This window comes from Hemitrygon akajei, chromosome 1 (genome assembly GCF_048418815.1).
Source record: "Hemitrygon akajei chromosome 1, sHemAka1.3, whole genome shotgun sequence".
In the NCBI taxonomy this organism is placed as follows: domain Eukaryota; kingdom Metazoa; phylum Chordata; class Chondrichthyes; order Myliobatiformes; family Dasyatidae; genus Hemitrygon; species Hemitrygon akajei.
In genome coordinates, this window is record NC_133124.1 from 122,635,355 (window position 1) to 122,654,639 (window position 19,285).

The 19,285-nt window shown below is 41.0% G+C and overlaps 1 protein-coding gene across 2 annotated transcripts in view; it reads right to left on the reverse strand.

Annotated features, from left to right (window-relative positions):
* LOC140730521 (desmoplakin-like) overlaps window positions 1-19,285 on the reverse strand; it is a 65,052-nt gene that overhangs the window by 14,625 nt on the left and 31,142 nt on the right. For both annotated transcript variants that reach the window (XM_073051086.1, XM_073051096.1), the window contains exons 16-22: window positions 17,604-17,776; window positions 15,091-15,229; window positions 13,942-14,135; window positions 12,319-12,481; window positions 9,003-9,086; window positions 8,804-8,911; window positions 204-302 (exon numbers count right to left, since the gene is read on the reverse strand). In XM_073051086.1, the coding sequence (XP_072907187.1) occupies window positions 204-302; window positions 8,804-8,911; window positions 9,003-9,086; window positions 12,319-12,481; window positions 13,942-14,135; window positions 15,091-15,229; window positions 17,604-17,776 (960 nt within the window). The remainder of the gene's footprint in view (window positions 1-203; window positions 303-8,803; window positions 8,912-9,002; window positions 9,087-12,318; window positions 12,482-13,941; window positions 14,136-15,090; window positions 15,230-17,603; window positions 17,777-19,285) is intronic.

Consider the following 19,285-nt stretch of genomic DNA (forward strand, 5'->3'; position numbering starts at 1 on the left):
AACTTAGAACAAATAAGGACTGTCCATATTACAAGTGCACACAGTTTTAAGAATGAAGCATGCTATATTACAGAAGTAAATGTATAACTACTTTCTAATTAAAAACAGCCAACAAAAACCATAACATTTGTTGGAAGATGCAGGAATGTATTATCTACATATATACACACACATATTAAAGCTTAAATGAAGAATATATTCACCTTTGCTTCTTCCATGCTCTTCAACATCTCACTTAGGTACTTGTAGTAGTCACTGGACCGTGTAAGCAGTTCTATGTAACGAGACTGCAGATCTGCAGACTGGTGAATAAATATAGAAGTTTTGATGATAATCTTGAAGCTTTTGTCACATTATTAATAAAAGTAGAATTCAGATTTCAATTTTAGTGAATTCAGAGCCTAGCAAAGTTATTCAGCATCAGGGGTCCAATGTCTAAATTAAGATGTATTTGAATTGTTCCTCGCAGTTACTAACTCCTTTAAGGGAATGGTCCCTGGCATCCGGATTCATTTAACATAACAGCACAGTAAAGTGCCCAATACTCTTTTCACTGAAAAGCAAGAAGTGACCCATAGAGGGCGACAATCTCAGTCTCCAAGATTGCTGGTAGAAAGCATCAGCCATCTCAAAATCTAACATCACTGGGGATACATAAAGAAATAGGAGTAGCACAAAGAAGGAGCAGAGTAAAAAAAAAGGATTTAAATAAAGGTAAGGCAATAAAAAAATCTTTGATTTCCCAAAATGCTGGTGATCGATGAGATGCTTGTAAAACTTTAACAATATTTTTTTGAAGAGGTTACTAGGAAAGTTGACAAGGATAAAGCAGTGGATGTTGTCTATATGGACTTCAGTAAGGCCTCTGACAAGCTTCCACACGGAAGGTTAGTTAGGAAGGTTCAATCGTTAGGTATTAATATTGAAGTAGTAAAACATTCAACAGTGGCTGGATGGGAGATGCCAGAGAGTAGTGGTGGATAACTGTTTGTCAGGTTGGAGGCCGGTGACTAGTGGTGTGCCTCAGGGATCTGTACTGGGTCCAATGTTGTTTGTCATATACATTAATGATCTGGATGATGGGGTGGTAAATTGGATTAGTAAATATGCAGGTGATACTAAGATAGGTGGCATTGTGGATAATGAAGTAGGTTTTCAAAGCTTGCGGAGAGATTTAGGCCAGTTTGAAGAGTGGGCTGAGTGATGGCAGATGGAGTTTAATACTGATAAGTGTGAGGTGATACATTTTGGTAGGACTAATCAAAATAGGACATACATGGTAAATGGTAGGGCACTGAGGAATGCAGTAGAACAGCGTGATCTAGGAGTAATGGTGCATAGTTCCCTGAAGGTGAAATCTCATGTGGATAGGGTGGTGAAGAAAGCTTTTGGTATGTTGGCCTTTATAAATCAGAGCATTGAGTATAGAAGTTGGGATGTAATGTTAAAATTGTACAAGGCATTGGTGAGGCCAAATTTGGAGTATTGTGTACAGTTCTGGTCACCGAATTATAGGAAAGATGTCAACAAAATAAAGAGGGTACAGAGGAGATTTACTAGAATGTTACTTGGGTTTCAGCACCTAAGTTACAGAGAAAAGTTGAACAAGTTAGGTCTTTATTCTTTGGAACGTACAAGGTTGAGGGGGGACGATAGAGGTATTTAAAATTATGATGGGGATAGACAGAGTTGACGTGGATAGGCTTTTTCCATTGAGAGTAGGGGAGATTCAAACAAGAGGACATGAGTTGAGAGTTCAGGGGCAAAAGTTTAGGGGTAACACGAGGGGGAACTTCTTTACTCAGAGTGGTAGCTGTGTGGAACGAGCTTCCAGTAGAAGTGGTAGAGGCAGGTTCGATTTTGTCATTTTAAAAAAAATTGGATAGGTATATGGACAGGAAAGGAATGCAGGGTTATGGGCTGAGTGCAGGTAGGTGGGACTAGGTGAGAGTAAGCATTCAGCACGGACTAGAAGGGCCGAGATGACCTGTTTCCGTGCTGTAATTGTTATATGGTTATATAATATCATGGGCGTGCCAGCAAGGAAAACCAGCAGAGTATCAGTAGTTGCACAAGAGAGACTGCAGATGCTAGAAATCTGGATCAACACACACAAAATGGTGGAGGAACTCAATAGGTCAGCCAGGATCCATGTAGGAAAATGAATTGGTGACATTTTGGACTGAGACCCTTTACCAAGTCTGGAGAGGAAGGAGGCAGTAGCGAGAATAAAAGGGTACAGGGGCAGAGGACGAATAAAAACTAATAAGAAGTGGCAGGCGATTGGTGATTCTAGGAGAAAGAGGGTGGGCAAGAGGGGGAGGGAATCAATGTGTAAAAAAAAAGCTCGGAGGTGATAGGTGAGAAGTAAAAGGTTAAAAGGAATCTGATAGGAGGGAAGAATAAACTGTGGAATGAAGGGAGAGAGGAAACTGGAGGGGGGGTAGAGGTAGGGTGGATAAGATGAAAGTGATGGGCAAGTGGTAAGGGTGGGGTAGGAGAGAGAAGGGGTAATGTAGCCACAGGGATAAGGGAAAATAAAGGGCTTGGGATGCTGATTACCAGAAGTAAGTGAAATTTACTCGTCATGCTGTCAGGTTGCAGACTAATCAAGACAGAATGAGAAGTTGCTCCCCCATTTGGAGTCTGGCTTCAACGTGGCAGCAGAGAAGGCTGTGAACAGACATGCCAGTGTGGGAGTAGAGGTGGAATTAAAATAATTAGCATTGACAGATGCCAGGAGTTGCAGAGGTGTTTCAAGTGATCAATCTGCATCAGGTTGGGTGTGCACATATTTCTGCACACCCTCCAGGCATTTAACTCAAACAGGGCTAAGTGTTTCTCCTATCCCTACACCTCCTCCCTCACAACAATTCAGGGCCCTAAACAGTCCATCCAGGTGAGGCAGCACTTCAGATTCAAACCTAATTAATGGTGCCCTTTTTTTTTTGCATCTGGTACTCCCAGTGTGGCCTCTTCTGCATCAGTTCAAGTTTACTGTCATAAATACAACCAAATGAAACCATGTTCCTCCGGACCACGGTGCACCCACAAAACATAACACACAAACCAAAGTATTATCACAAGTTAATAAAATATAATTCACAATCCATAAGTAAACAGTGACAAGACCTCTGTGGTGGCAGGTCTCACCCTGAGGGAAGAAAATATTACCCAGTCTGGTAATCCTAGCCCTGATGCTCCGTGCCTCCTTCCTGATGGTAGTGAGTCAAAAGAGATTGTGGGACTGGTGGTAGGGATTCTCAACGATGCTTCAGGACCTTCGTCGACAATGCGCCCAGCAAATGTCACAAATGGGGGGGAGGGGGCGAAAGACACTGGTGATCCTCTCAGTAATTATTACCATCACTTGTAGGGCCTTGTAGGCTGATGCCTTGCAGCTTCAATAACATAACATAATGATGGAAATAAACAGAACGCCCTCAATGGTTCTCCTGTAGAAATCTGTTAGAATGCGGGGGGGGGGGGGGCTTACATACCTCAATCTCCTCAGAATGTGAAGCCACCGCTGTGCCTTCTTGACTAATGAGGTGATGTTGTGGTTCTAGGTTAGATCCTCCATTAGCTGCACACCAAAGAGCCCTTCACTCAAAGGCAGAGCCATTGGTGTGCAATGGAGAGTGGTTGACCTGAGCCTTCCTGAAGTCCACAATCACCTCTTTTGTCTTGTCCACGTTGAGACTCGGGATATTCTCACACCATCTGAAAAGCCCCTCAAACTCCTCTCTGTATGCCAACTCATCACAGTTGCCGATGAGGCCAACCACTGTTGGCATCATCAGTGAACTTGATGCTGTGGTTTGAGCTGCACCTGGCAGTGCAGTCGTGAATCAGCTGTGTGAACATCAGTGGGCTGAGCTCACAGCCCTGGGGAGCATCAGTGCTCACCGTGATGGAATTTGCGATGCTGCTGCCAACTCGACTTGACTGTAACTCAGATCCTCAAGTCCTGGCAACATCCTTGTAAGTATTCTCTGCACTCTTTCAATCTTATTGACATCTTTCCTGTAGGTAGGTGACCAAAACTGCACATAATACTCCAAATTAGGCCTCACTAACACCTTGTGAAACTTCAGCTTTATATCCCAACCCCTATTGTCAGTACTTTGATTTATGAAGGACAATGTGCCAAAAGCTTTATGACCCCATCTACCTGTGACACAATTTAAGGAATTATGGATCTATATTCTCAGATGCCTCTGATCTACTGCACTCCTCAATGGCCTACTGCTCATCATTCAAGTCCTACCCTGGTTTGTTCTCCTAAATTGCAACACTTCACACTTGTCTGCATTAAACTCCATCTGCTATTTCTCAGCCCATTTTTCCAACAAGTCCAGATCACACTAAGCTTTGACATTCTTCGTTGCTGCCCATTACACCCCCAATCTTGGCGTCATCTGCAAATTTGCTGGTCCAGTCAACCACATTGTCATCCTGATTGCTGATAAAGATGACAAGCAGCAACATACCCAGCACTGATTCCCGTGGCACACAACTAGCGACAAACCTGCAATCAGAGAGGCAACCATCTACCTCCACTCTCTAGCATTTCCCACAAAGCCAATTTAATCTTCAATGCCATGTGACTGAACCTTCTTAACCAACCTCCCATCTGGGACCTGGCCAACAGCCTTTCTAAAGTCCACGTAGACAATATTCACTGCCTTCACTGTTCCCGGTACCTTTCCTTGTAACTTCCCCGAAAAATTATAAAATTGGTTAGACACAACCTACTAAGCACAAAGACTTTAACTATCCCTAATCAGTCCCCGACTTCCAAATACTAATACATCTGACTGCTTAGAATACCTTCCAATAAGTTACCCTTGACTCAGGTCAGGTTCATTGGCCTATACTTAGAGCCTCTGTTAAACGACAGAGCAACATTAGCTCCAGCACCTCGCCCATAGCTACGGATGTTTTAAGTATCTCAGTTAGGGGCCCTTGCAATTTCTGCACTTGCCTCCCATAGGGTCCAAGGAAACACCTTGTCAGGCCATGAACATTTATCCACCCTAATTTGCCTCAAGACAGCAAGCACTTCTGCCTCTAATCTAGTCCATGACCTTACTGCTGCGTTGCTTATTTCTATAGACTGTGTCTGTCTCCCAAGAAAATACAGATGCAAAATGTCCATTTAAGATCTCCCCCATCACTTTCAGTTCCATGCACAGATCTTCTACCATGCTGATCTTCCAAAAGACCAATTTGGTTCCTTGCTACCTCTTGCTCTTAATAATATCTGAGGAAGCCCTTGGGATTCTCCTTCACCTTATCTATCAGAGCAACCTCCTGCTTTCTTTCAGCCCTCTGATTTCCTTAAACCTTCTCTTGCATTCTTATACACAAGTACGTACCTCATTTGCCCCTTTCTGCCTATAGTTTTTCTTAACCAAGGCCTCGAAAACCAAGCTTCCGTTAGACCACAAGGCATTGGAGCAGAATTATTTTATTCAGCTCATTGATTCCACTATGCTATTCATCATGGCTGATTTATTATCCCTCTCAGCCCCATTCTCCCCATAACCTTTAACTCCCTGACAAATCATGAACCTGTCAACATCTTTTTTAAATATACCCAATGATTTACCATCTGCGGCAATTAATTCCACAGATTCACTACCCTGTTTGGGGGGGGAAATCCTCACCTCATCACTCAATTATGAGGCTGTGTCCTCTGGCCCTAGAGCTCCCCCACTAAAAGAAACAATCTCTCCACATCCACTTTATCTAGGCCTTTCAATGTTCAATAGGTATCAATGAAATTCCCCGCATTCTTCTGAACTCCAGCAAGTACAAAGCCACAGCCATCAAACATTCCTGATGCATTAATCACTTCATCCCTCTGGAATCATTCTTGTGAACCTCTTCTGGACTCTCTCTAAAGCCTGCTCACCCATTCTTAGATAAGGGGACCAAAGACTGCTCACAATACTTCAAGTGTGGTCTGACCAATGCTTTATAAAGCCTTAGCATTACATACTTGTTTTTATATTCCAATTCTCCTTAAATGAATGATAACACTGAATGACATTTATAACATTCGCTTTCCTTACCACCAACTCAACCTGCAAGTTAACCTTTAGGAAATTCTGCACGAGGATTCCAGTCCCTTTGCACCTCTGATTTTTGAATTTTTGCCCCATTTAGAATATAGTCCATGCCATGATTTCATCTACCAAAAGTGTATGACCATACACTTCCCTACACTATATTCCATCTGCCACTTCTTGGCCCATTCTCCCAATCTGTTCCAACTTCTTTGTCAGACTCACTGCTTCCTCAACACTACCTGCTCCTCCACCAATCTTTGTATCATCCACAAACTTGGCCACCATCAATTCCGTCATCCAAATCATTACCATGTAACACAAAAGGAATTAGTCCCAACACTGACCCCTGTGGAACACCACTGGTCACTGGCAGTCAACCAGAAAAGACTCCCTTTATTCCCACTCTTTGCCTCCTGACAGTCAGCCAATCTTCTAGTGCCATGCTAGTATTTTTCCTTTAATACCATTGACTCTTTCCTTATAAAGCAGCCTTAGGAGTGGCACCTTGTCAAATAGTTTCTGAAAATCCAAGTACACAACCTCCACTGACACTCCTTTGTCTATCCTGCTTGCTATTTCCTCAAAGAATTACAAAAGATTAGTCACGAAAGATTTCTCAAGTAAATCATGCTGACTTTCGCCATTTTATCACGTGCCTTCAAGTACCCTGAACCAAATCCTTAACATCTTCCCAACTACTGAGGTCAAACCAACTGGCCTATAATTTCCTTTCTTCTGGTCCCTCCCTTCTTAAAGAGAAGAGTAACATTTGCAATTTTCCAGTCCTCCGGAATCATCCCAGAATCTAGTGATTTTTGAAAGATCATTACAAATGCCTCCACCATCTCTTCAGCTACCTCTTTCAGAACCTTGGAATGTAGTCCATCTGGTCCAGGTCACTTATCTACCTTCGGACATTTCAGTTTCCCAAACACCATCTCCTTAGTAATAGCAACTACACACAGTTCTGCCCCCGACACTCTCAAATCTCTGGCGTACTACTAGTGTGACAATGAAGACTGACACAAAATACATTTGTCCGCCATTTACTTGTCCCCCATTATTATCTCTCCAGTGTCATTTTCCAGCAGCCTAATATCCCCTCTCATTTCTTTTTAACTTGATATATCTGAAAATAACTTCTGGTTTCCTCATTTGTACTATTGGCAAGCTTACCTTCATATTTCATCTTATCTCTCCCTATGGCCTTTTTAGTTGCCTTCTGGTTAGATTTTAAAAGCTTCATAATCCTCTAACTTCCCACTAATTTTTGTTATTTTGTATGTCCACTCTTTTGGTTTTATGCTGCCTTCGACTTTCCTTGTCACATCATCCTCCCTTTGTATGCTTCTTCATCTGAGGGATGTATCTATTCTGCACCTTCTGAATTGCTCCCCGAAACTCCAGACATTGTGGTCAGCCATTGTCCCTACTAGTGTCCCCTTGCAATGAATTTTGGCCAGCTCCTCTCTCATGCCTTTATCACTCCCTTTACTTCTCTGCAATACAACAGTATTGACTTAATCTTCATCTTCTCCCTCTCAAACTGCAGGCTGAATTCTGATCACTGCCTCCCAAGTGTTCCTTTATCTTCGACACCTAATCAAATCTGGTTTATTGCACAACACCCAATCCAAAATTGCCTTTTCCCTAATTGGCTCAACCTCAAGTTGCTCAAAAAAAAAAGCCATCTGGTAGGCATTCTACAATTTACATCTCTTGGGATCCAACACGAGTCCAATTTTCTCCAATCTAGCTGCATTTTGAAATCCTCAATGACCATCATAACTTGATCCTTTTTACATGCCTTTTCCAGCTCCCATTCAGGTTCCCCAAATCCATTAGTCTTACTTTTTGTTCTGACATGAATGTACAAACTTCATCTCAAAGTTTCACTTTTGAAGGTTTCCCATTTACCAAGCATACCTTTGCTAGAAAACAACCTGTCCTAATCCACACTTGCCAGATCCTTTCTGATATCATCAAAATTGTTTTTTCTCCAATTTAGAATCTCAACCCAAGGACCAGAACTATCCTTCTCCACAATTATCTTGAAACTAATAAAATCATGATCTCTAGATGCAAAGTGTTTCCCTACACAAACTTCTACTACCTGCCCCGTCTCATTCTCTGACAGGAGATCTGGTATCACACTCTGTTTGCTTTTCACCTCTATGTACTGATTAAAGAAACTTTGCCTGAACACATTTGACAAACTGTATCCCATTCAGTATGGGAGTCTCAGTCAACAGGTGTAAAGTTAAAATCACCCCCTGTCACAACCTTATGTTTCTTTAATTCCTGCCTCTGCCCCCTTCCAGTCATGAAGGACCTCAACCTGAACCATCAATTGTCTGACACAATGAGTTTTTCCAGCATTCTGCATGTTAATTACAGTAATTCCACATCTTATAAATTATCCCTTGACAACGTTCTAACAGGCACCACAGCCACGTGAACAAAGTTTGCATCCAGACCTCAGCTGACAGTGAATCAGTATGAATTCAAAGGGCAGAATGGCCTCTAAACCTATTGTTACCACTCATGAATACAATGATAAGATTTAAATAAACCACTTCTGGCCAATAGTATTTTAGAAACAGAGAATAAATTCTAAAGTGACCCAAGTCTTCAGTTACCTATTTAGCAAGCTGCTTTCTTTTTGAATTAAACTTGTAATTGTCGAATAGATTGTAAAGTATGGTTGCTGTAACAAAAACACATACCTCATGAAGAATTGTAGAGGAAATTGATTGTGCCACTTGTCTCTTGACTGGAATATTCAGCAGTGTTTCCAGGCCAGCGCTATATGATGCTAACTGTAGCTCATAATCCTGTTCAATAACAAGTTTGTGTAAATCACTCATTTCATGATATTGTGAATAAGCAGCAATATTCGCTTCTTGGACTAGAAAAGTTTCCTACCTTTACAGATGTTGCACAGTGGTCTGCATGTTTTTGGTACTCTTCAACATCACTTCGTTTATTCTTTATTTCTGAGTGCAAGTTCTAATCAACAATAAAGGAAAAATGTTAACAGAAAGGAGTTCTTTTCAACAGGTATCATTCGATCTCACTGCATCAATGGAACAAGTAACCAAAGGGGAAAGAAAAATCATTTGTCGGTTAGTGGGAATGGTGCCCAACTTTCTTGAGGTTAATCTCCTGTGAGCAGGTCAAACACAATGTGGTGCTGTCACATGGAAGAGTCAAAGCAGTCTTAATGACAGAACAGCTGAAAAATGCTCTGACCTCTGAATAAGCTAGACCCTGGACTTGGCTGGTTTTTAAAAAAGAAAATCAACCATTGAAGTACTAAAGTGCACTTTTCAAGTGGTAATTAACTTGATTAATCCTCCAAGTTAAAATGTAGGCTGCCAAACACTTGCCTTCAGCTCCAAAGTGCCATAGTGTCAGGAACAGATTCCACAGGCTGAGTACCGAGGAAGACCCACAGGTTCACTCACTACTGCTGAACACAAGTTTCACATTGGACTGCTGTTGTGCAATTGTCACTGAAACATGGTCAGCAAGTTTAAGATGTCATTGTGTGTGCTAGAATCCTAAACATCATGGCACTGAAACAGTTAAATGTGGAGAACTGCCAGTAGTTCCCCAACAGAATCTGGCCCCTACTGGACTTAATTAATTTATTGAGAAATCCAGCACAGAACATGCCTTCCCTGCACAACAACCCGTGCCAACCAGTAACCCACCCAAATTTAACACTACCCTAATCACAGGACAATTTACAATGACCAATTAACCTACTAACTGGTAGGTCTTTGGACTGTGGGAAGAAAATGGAGCTCTGGGAGGAAGCCTGCTTACGGCACTGTCATTGTCCACATTTACAATGCAAGTGGTCGAGGCCAAGTACGTGATTGGTAGTTTTGTGTACTTGTGACAACAGACACAGGAAGGGAAAGCAAAACTGTTACAAGCTAGAGGAATTCCCACCAGTTTACATCTGCTAACAGGTAGATCCCAGTTCTGCCACCTTAAAGCATGAGATGAAAGACCATTTTCACTTAAAAGTTTAGAGCTTAAACTTATGAACTGGTCTTATTTGGGTAATTAGGAGTTCAATGCTAGATCTACCAGCTAAGCCACGAATAGGAGCAAACCCTTCTCTGCTTTTCCTCAGACAATACTTCAGGTCATCACATTGCTATGCCCGAAGAATATGCTTAGAAAGTCCTCCTTAAAGTAGAAGAACATTTCTTCCCATATTTGCTACCTCTCAAATGAGAGAGCAGGAAACGTCATTGGCCTTCTCAAATTGAGGGGATTCCAGAAGATGCCCCTGGTTGCCTCAGGATCGTCATTGACATTGCAAGATTAGCAAGTGTGAAGTCTCATTTCATCAAATTTAATTGGCAAACAGAGCTGAATGGTAGCCCCAGCTTCACTGCCCAGACACAAAATCCCCCCCCCCCCCCACTTGCACTTTACCTTTTCAGGGCAAACCGTCCTTTTGCACCCAGTGTATTGGAGCAGGCTCCAAGGAGTTACCAAGTCTCTGATCGTGTAACTTAAAGTCTTGTGTGTTCCTCCCAGGAACACCCAGTCTTACACAGCTCAAAGCTGTTAAAGGATTTAAAAGCCATTCTTAAATGCTTGAAAAGACATTACAGACCTTATCAAATTTAAATAATTTTTTACAAACCCAACAAATTTCAAAAAATATTAATAAAAAATACTGAACAAAAAAAAAAGAGACGAATTCCAGCACTTACCTTCCTCCAATACCAGTAGCTCCATTAAGCCGAGGGGCCAGGTGCCAAGTGCATCTTTCCATTTCTTCAGCACGTCATTACTTCAGTGCTGGTTTTAGTGGCAAGTTCCGTAATAGAGCGGGTAGTCAGATACAAACAACTGCATCCAACTTCCAGCTCATTTTGGACTTACACCTTTCATATTTTCTTACAATCTAACAATGGGCTGAATATCATCGATCTAAGTCTAAACCCAGAGCACCGCCACGAGTCCCATTCCCCTGCAGCCTACAATTTCTCACATTCCCATTAATTTCCTATTGGCGTTCCTGCCACCCATCTGTAGAAGGGGTCATTTACAATGGCCAATCGACATGTCCCTTCAATGCAAGAAAATGCCAGAACACCCAGAGGATATTCATGTGGTCAGAGGGAGAATGTTAAGCTCCAAATACAGGACTGGACCCGTGTTGCTGGAGGTCGGCAGAAGCAGCATTAATTACCGCACCGTGCCACACACAAAGTGCAAGGCAAGCGAATCCTGAACAGCTGACAGTCAGTGGAATAGTCCAGAAGCAATTGGTCTGCCTAACTCAGTTCAAAACTTGATTTTGAAAATAAAAGTGCTTCGTTCCATCTCTTCAGCACATCATTTTCTCTCCCTGCTCTCTTTTGGTTTCCATTTAATCCAGCATTTACCCTCTGGTTTAAGTTAGGCACATCCCAGTGGAGAGGCCTTCATCTCCTGTTGAGAATCCAAGCTAAGAATTGCCTTGCCGACCTGTCACAAGCTCTGGGAAAGAATGCCATGCTAGATTAGATGGGCAATGGTACAGGGTAACCACTCAGGTGCTTTCTAAAAGTTAGCAGAGATCAGCACAATAAACAGCCATCTAAGTTCTTTGGCCACAATCCCAAAATTCAGACCAATGCTCAAATTCCAATTTTCATCCCGTAGATAAAGAACCATAGATGAAACGGAATTTCAAATGGTCATTTCCCCGACCTTGGTTGTGTTCCCAACACACTGACCTCAGGCTTGGTTTATAAAGTGAGCATTTAAGCTATTTATCCTGTGTGTTGAGAGATCAATCACAGACAAAACAAAAATCAGTTTTTACTTTATTTTTATGGAAATATGCATAATTTCTCATCTCTCACATTTCCCTTAGCCCATCAAGTCCATGGCGATTTTCATCTATCCCATTCCCCACTTATTGACCTCCCACCTATTCTCTCTCACAAGCCCATAAAGTAACATCCTAATGCCCCACTGCCCATTTACACCAGGACAATTTGTGAATCTAAATGCCAGCACACCTCTCAGACAGGGGAGAAAGATCTATAGGTCACAGGGTTACTGTGGCAGCTATTATCTGCATTTTACATGCGATCAAATCATGCAATCTTAAACTGTATGTTCTGCTTGACTGAACTACTTTGATTTAACTCCAATGAAAATCTGTTATAACTGATTTGCAATGGTTACATGTAAATGCATTGTATACCACAAAAATACCAACCTTTTGTTCATTTAGCTGCTGTAGAAGGACATTTGTATCCTCACATCTGTTGATTTGCAACCCATCCTGTTTGCGTTTTGTTACATCAATCCACTTACTAAGCTTCTGGAACAGATCTCCATAGTCTCTGAGCTGTTTACGTTCTTTGTCTAAATCAGAGTACCTGGGGATGTAAATAAAACAAACATTTAAAATACTTGAGAACAGCAACAGTTCAAATGACATCGTTTGTTAGGTAAACTATTAGCACATGAAAATTTCTAACTTCTAGAAATGTTCTGGCCTTTATAAGGAAACTAGAAATCCAAACAAGAGAAGTTACTTGAAGGATTTAGTGAGCTTTATGATGGAGGCTGATGTATCAGCTTTCCGCACTCTGCTCTCTGATAAGTACTTGAGTGATCAGCGCTGACTATTATCTGGAATTACCCAGATACAACCCGTGGCACTGACCTATGAGCTGCACACTTTTAACGCCCTCCACTGTGTAGTCCCAGGCCAACTGGGATCCAGAATTTTATTTGAACACAGATGTTGCAACCTTCTGGATTCAATTCTGAATTTTCGAACTTCAGATAACTCACTTTCTCAGTCTATATCAGAACTTGGCATTTCTGCTTGAGGACATTCATGAAGCACTATTGGCTCAGTGCTCTCTGTTAGCACCACATGACCTTTGTTTTACCTTATCTGCAACTTCATGCTAACTTGCTTCGTCTCTTTCCCAGTTGTGGCAAAGGGTCTTTTAAGCTGAAACACTGAGGACTTCTCTTTCCAAATCACGCTGCCTAGTCTGTTGAGCGTTTCCAATACAGAATTTTATTTCTGTTTTTCAGTTCTGGAATCTTCTCAGATGAATACTAATGTGACTACAAAGAAATGCTGCTACAATGCTTTTCTACTTAGAACAAGTGACCAACAGAAATTAATACCTTCTTTCAACTGTTTTTTTTTAAAAAAGGTTTCCTCCACTGCAGTTTTTTAAAAATTTCTTATTCACAAACTTCTATGAGGTGATAGTCTCAAGCTTATAGTCAACAACACAGAACAAAAGGAGGCAAATAAGTTAACGCTACCAAAGTCCATTCACATGAGCACGATCAGACCTGGACTAGTCAAAACTAAATAGATCAGTGGCAGAAGACAGTGTCTGAGATTTGTGGCCTTCCTTCAGATTACAGATCACCCCCAAAGAAATGCACAGAAGTCCAGGGTCTACCAAGCCCAACATGGCTTTAGCAATCCTGCATTCATTAATTCAGTTGCAAGTGCGACAAACACTCTGATGGTGGAGCTCAGCAGGTCATGCAGGATCATGTATTGATGCAGGTTCTCAATCCCAAACATCAACAATTTCTGTTCCCCCTGCTTGACCCACTAAGTTCCTCCAGCAGTTTGTGTGTTGCACCAGATCCCGGCACCTGCTGTGCTTTATGCCACCAGTTACACATGGTTTGTTTGCTTTCTATACCACCACTCATATTCAAATCTCAGAGCCTGAGATTTTCCAGCTACAATCAAAGCCACAGAAGAATATGCCACAGTTATAGCACCCCGTACTGAGTTCAGCCGTCTGACTCAGCTGAACTGTTAACCCTTTGAAAAGGCAAAGCAAAATCACACCTGCTGTCAATTTCTTTGTAGATCCTCTGCCACCTGTCTGACAGCTGTGTTACTTTCTCATTGTACTTTGTAAGGTCTATATCACACTTGTAGAAAGATGGCATTATGTCGTCATTGATGTGGAATGATTCCTGCATATTTTGCTGCATCGATGTCAACAAATTCTTCTTCTGATCCAGTTCCATTTTCATTTTCTAAGAGGAAGGAGCAAATCAAAAGATAAAGCTGCAGCACTTATATGGAGTTTAGCTCATGGCACGTGTGTTGACAGATGCACATCCAACTCCCCTTGACTATGAGAAGATGGGGGAAGACTGAGGTATGCAGGAAGAAGTGTCCCACTTTATGTATTCTCATTTTCCAGAAACCTCATGTGAACCGACATCTCAAAGTCTACGTTTTTTTGAGTGGAAAAAGGGGCAGAAATCAGGTGCAGCTGATGTTTTGTGTTTTTCTTGAAACAGGCCCACAGCGGCTGTAAGATCTTGCCTTTATGGGGGTTGTTTATCCAGGGTTAAATAGAGAATTTATTAACTTGCTCAGTCAATAGAAAAACACTAACGTTACTTGAATCACAAACCAAAGAACCACAACCAATATGTTGGCTAGGTTTGATGTACGGGTGGCTATTGAAAGCAAATGGGTAGATTAAAGTTGCCCATAGCCACAATCAAGCTATTCACAAGTAAGGCATGTTTCTGACAAAGTGCACCAAGATCCAAGAAACTAGAAACCAGCACTTGAACTGGCTTTTAAAAGTGGGTAAATGGAACTACTATATTTTCAGGAAACAAATCTCAAAATGTGATCTCCAAATATAATTATTCCCTTCTATGTCACTTTTCAAAGTTTAGAAATTCTACATTCATCATTGCAAGAGATCAAACATCACTTGCACACAAAGGGGAATCAGTTTGTTTTGTAGATGCAGACTTTATCTAAATAAGCTCTTGAAAGAGCCAGAAAAAGCATAAACTTAAGACTATCTGGATGCATCCTGGCAGAGAAGTTTGCACACCTCCAGAAAAAATCAACACATTTCAATGTGAAATGGCTGGATAACCCGCCCTGCCAAATTATCAACTACCCAAAATAAATTATTAATCGCTCCTAAAAAGATCTGAAAGTAATACCATTAGTTCTGTTTACCCTTAGACCGTCTCTGTAGAATTCTATTTTCTCCAAACTCATCGGGACAGTCTCCTCTTCTGTTAGCCTTGCTTCATAAACTTTTACCAGATCCTCCACTTCGAGAATATTTTGGAAGAGTAACCTCAATGCTTTCATTCTGAAGAAAAAATAAATTTAATTGATATCTTAATGCAAAAATACCTGATTGCAGAAAATTTTTAGGAGAAAAATTAAGCAAAGGGCAACATCACTACTGATTGAATGTCAAAACCATTCCTTTTGCTCAAATTAAAATGAAGCCATGAGAATATAACTTTTACACAATTATAATGGATTAAGTTGCTCCAATTTTAATCCCATGTCCTCACAACAGGACTGCATGCACAAGTTCGCTGCTTACTGTAAACTCTACCTGCTGGATTTCCACAAATCGCCCAAAAAGTTTCTGGAAATTTTAGCTGCTTTCGTCCACTTCAAATTTCCATTTTTATGTTAGGAAGCAAAGCTTCAGAGGTGCTCAAATATACGGTGGGTGCAAACACGAGACCGACCAGATGGTGAATGGACTTTCAGCCTGGCGTAAAGCAGAGGGGATGAATGCATCATCCAGCCCAATACTTTCTAAACCCACTGCTGGTTTCTATAGTGACTCCAGTGGCAGAGGAGGAGATTAGAGCCCTGGTGTCTGATAGCCAGTGCATCTCCAACTTCACTGTGCGTGGGCAGATGTTGAAGGGCTTGTTGCATCACACAGAGTGTAAAGGGAGGGGGAAGATTCCACCCACAACAGTACAACCTGATCCTTTCAGTCATAACACAATCTGTTGGATTGCATTAACGTATTACACACAATTTCTGCTACCCGTTTTGTTGAACTGGGTTGATTTTTAGTATCTCAATTTTTTTCCCCCCAGGACACAGAAGTCAGTCTGTGAAGAGGTACTTTTTATTTTACATTAAGTGAATACTTACAGGGGCAAGAGAAGGTAAGACCAGTGAGAGCATCATATTCAATGCAAGTTTAAAGTCTGGATCATCACTTGGAGGAAGCCAATTAGAAATTGCAAATTTTAATGTCAATGACAGTATCTTTATTTTCTGCTGTATCTTTAAATAACAAGACACAAGAAAATAGGTGCAGATGTAGGCCACCAGAACCCCTCAAAGCCTGTCCTGCCATTTAATCTAATTATGGTTGATCTATAATTTTTACATCCCACTTTCCCACAGACCTTAAATTCCTTGATCTTTCATACATTTAGCCACTTCTACCTTAAAGATGATCTGGGCTCCACCACCTTCTGGGACTAAGGATTCCAAAGATTTACCACACTGAGAGAAGAAATTTCTATGCACACAGTTTTAAATGGCCTGTATCTCATCTTGAACCACTGTTCCCTTGTTTGTTACTCTCACTAGTGAAAACATCTCAATATCTACTTTTCAAGACACATTAGGATCTTTTTTTTTTTGAATAAAATCCCCCTTCATTCTTCTAAACTCTAAGCAATACAGATTCAGTTTGTTTAGCCTCTCTTGACAGGACAACGCTCTTTGGTAAATCTACTTTGAACATCTTTCAATGCTAGCTTATCCCTTTTTTTTTCCCAAAAAAGTTTAGAGGTCGGAGATTGTGTTCAGTATTCCAGTGTGGCCTCATGAACATTCTGTACAACTATAATAAAATCCCCACATTCTTAAACTCCACACCTTCTCTATGAAGGTCAAAATGTCATTTGCCTTAACTATTTTCTGAAGCTGCCTGCTAGCGTTTTGTGATTCATGCAGCAGAGCAACTAGATCCCTCTGAACTTTACTGTGTCAAAGGAAATCTCATCTTTAGAAAGGATGACAGAAACTGTGCAGCATCTCAGGTTTCTTGAAAACAATTCCTATTCCACTGAGTCAGACAGAGACTGTATAGCTTGACATGATGTTACATGCTGTAAGAAAATCTTTGGAATGAAAATCCAGGAAGGATTTGAAACTGAAGTACAAATATCAGCAAACTAACACACTGCTCAGCAGACAGTATAACATCAAGCAACACAGTAAAAGCTCTTCGAAAGCTTATATATATGTATATACATATACATAAGCAATATTTTGTTTTTCATCCGTGGTAAAGTACAACACATGACAGAATTACTTTCTATCCATTTAATGTCAACATCAACAATCATTAACAAAGTTCCTTGGGTGTTTCTCACAGGAAGAGTAGAGCACAGTTGTGATACACAGCTGCTTAAATGTGCTCCCCCTTTAAGGGAAAACCCTTAAGAATAAGGAAGCATTATAAACAAACAACTGCAGGGAAACTACAAAAATCTGATGTAAATTAGGAAAAGTTGCAATGAATTGGAACAAAATAAATGCATTTATATAACATCAACGTTCATCACAATTATGTAAATAAATTTCACATATTTTTACAACGCTTTGCAATGTATACTGATACATGCATTAAATCCTTTGCAGTTTCAAATCATTGTTTTTATCTATAAACATAGTTATATTATAAACTTCCTCACCTCTCTAAATATGCCAAGGAAAAGTCACTGCCATTCTTCAATCTTTGGCTTATTCGGCTAAATTCGGTTTCAAAATATGCTTTCTGATTGCTTGATGCACTTGGTGATTGATACCATCTACTCTGAAGGCTGATAAAGTCATCGTCAATTGTATTCAACTGATCTTGCAAAAGCTGTCAAGGAGAAATACAAGGGAAAAAATATTAAGAACTGAATAAAATTTTACAGCATTTCCAGTTTTACAACAGTTTCCAGAACACAAGATACATTTCAAGTGACTTCACAGTAAGCACTGCTCACGCAAGTCCATTTGTACACGATTTTCAGATACCAACGCCCAATGGTATTGCAAGGAAACTGACTTCCTTATACATTTGACTCAACATCTCCAATGGCAACTGGACCCTTGACTTACTGACCCAGCCTATAATCAACGAGAATAAGCAGCAACACCTCCATACAATCATCTTAAATCTCTACAAGGTTGCGTCCTCAGTGCCCTACCTTACCCCTATACATTCATGACTAGGTGGCCAGAAGCTGCTCTACTTCACCTGCAAGTTTAAGACCCTCACCGTAGTGGGCTGTACCTCAAATAACGATGATTTAGAGTACAGGAAGAAGACAAAGAGCCTAGTGTCATGGTATTACAACATTTCCCGAAATATCAGCAAATCAAAAAGACCTGGTCACTGACTTCAGCAAATGTGTCAGCCCACATGCTCCTGTAAACGTCAACAGCACTGAGATCATGACCATGGAAAGCTTCAGCTTGCTATGAGGGAACATCACCAATAGCCTGTTCTAGTCCAGCCACATGGGCACTATAGCCAAGAAAGCACACCAGCGCCTCTACTTCAAGTGACTAAAGAAACTCAGTACATCCCCACTGACCTGTACAGAATCGAAGACCAATCCCCCACCACCTCCCCCCCCAAAGCCTGAAAGTGCCACCAGGCCAAAGGTCAGCTTCTGTCCTGTTATACGAATATTGACCAGGGCCCTTGTACGGCAAGATGGACTCGTGGCTCAATTCATCTCATCATGATGTGCCTGCACTACACGTTTTCCAGAGCCACGAACACTACATTCTGCAGACTGATTTTGCCTTCCCCTTGCGCTACGTCAATATACTGATATGAAATGCTCGGTGTGGAGAGCAGGCAAAACAATGTTTTTCACTATACACTGGCACACGTGACAATAATAAACAATTTGCTAACTTGCTGAAGGACAGCGTGAACTTAAAAATCGGAAAGTTCTGGAAATGACAAGCAGTTCAAGTAGCAATGGTGGAGACACAGCAGCAGTGATGGTAGATTGTCAGCCTGAAAATCTAAATCCGTTTATCCATCCATGGGTGCTGCCACATCTGCAGAATATTTCCAGAAATTTCTGTTTTAATTTCAGATTAGCTCACTGTCATACACTGTAGTTCAAATGAAATTCCTTGCTGTCATGAAACTTAGAATAAATAGTATCCAGATTTCCAACATCTGCATTTTATTAACTTGCAACAGGATGAATTTATTTTGATGAGCTTCTTCTCATCAGGCAAAGAATTGTTAGCGTACTTTCATACAGCCTTTTCCTGTTTCACATAACTGTCCGCTGTATGGTGTGGAAAATCTTCCAAATGGTTGATACTCCAAGCAAACACTACTGCACTCCACTTACCTTTG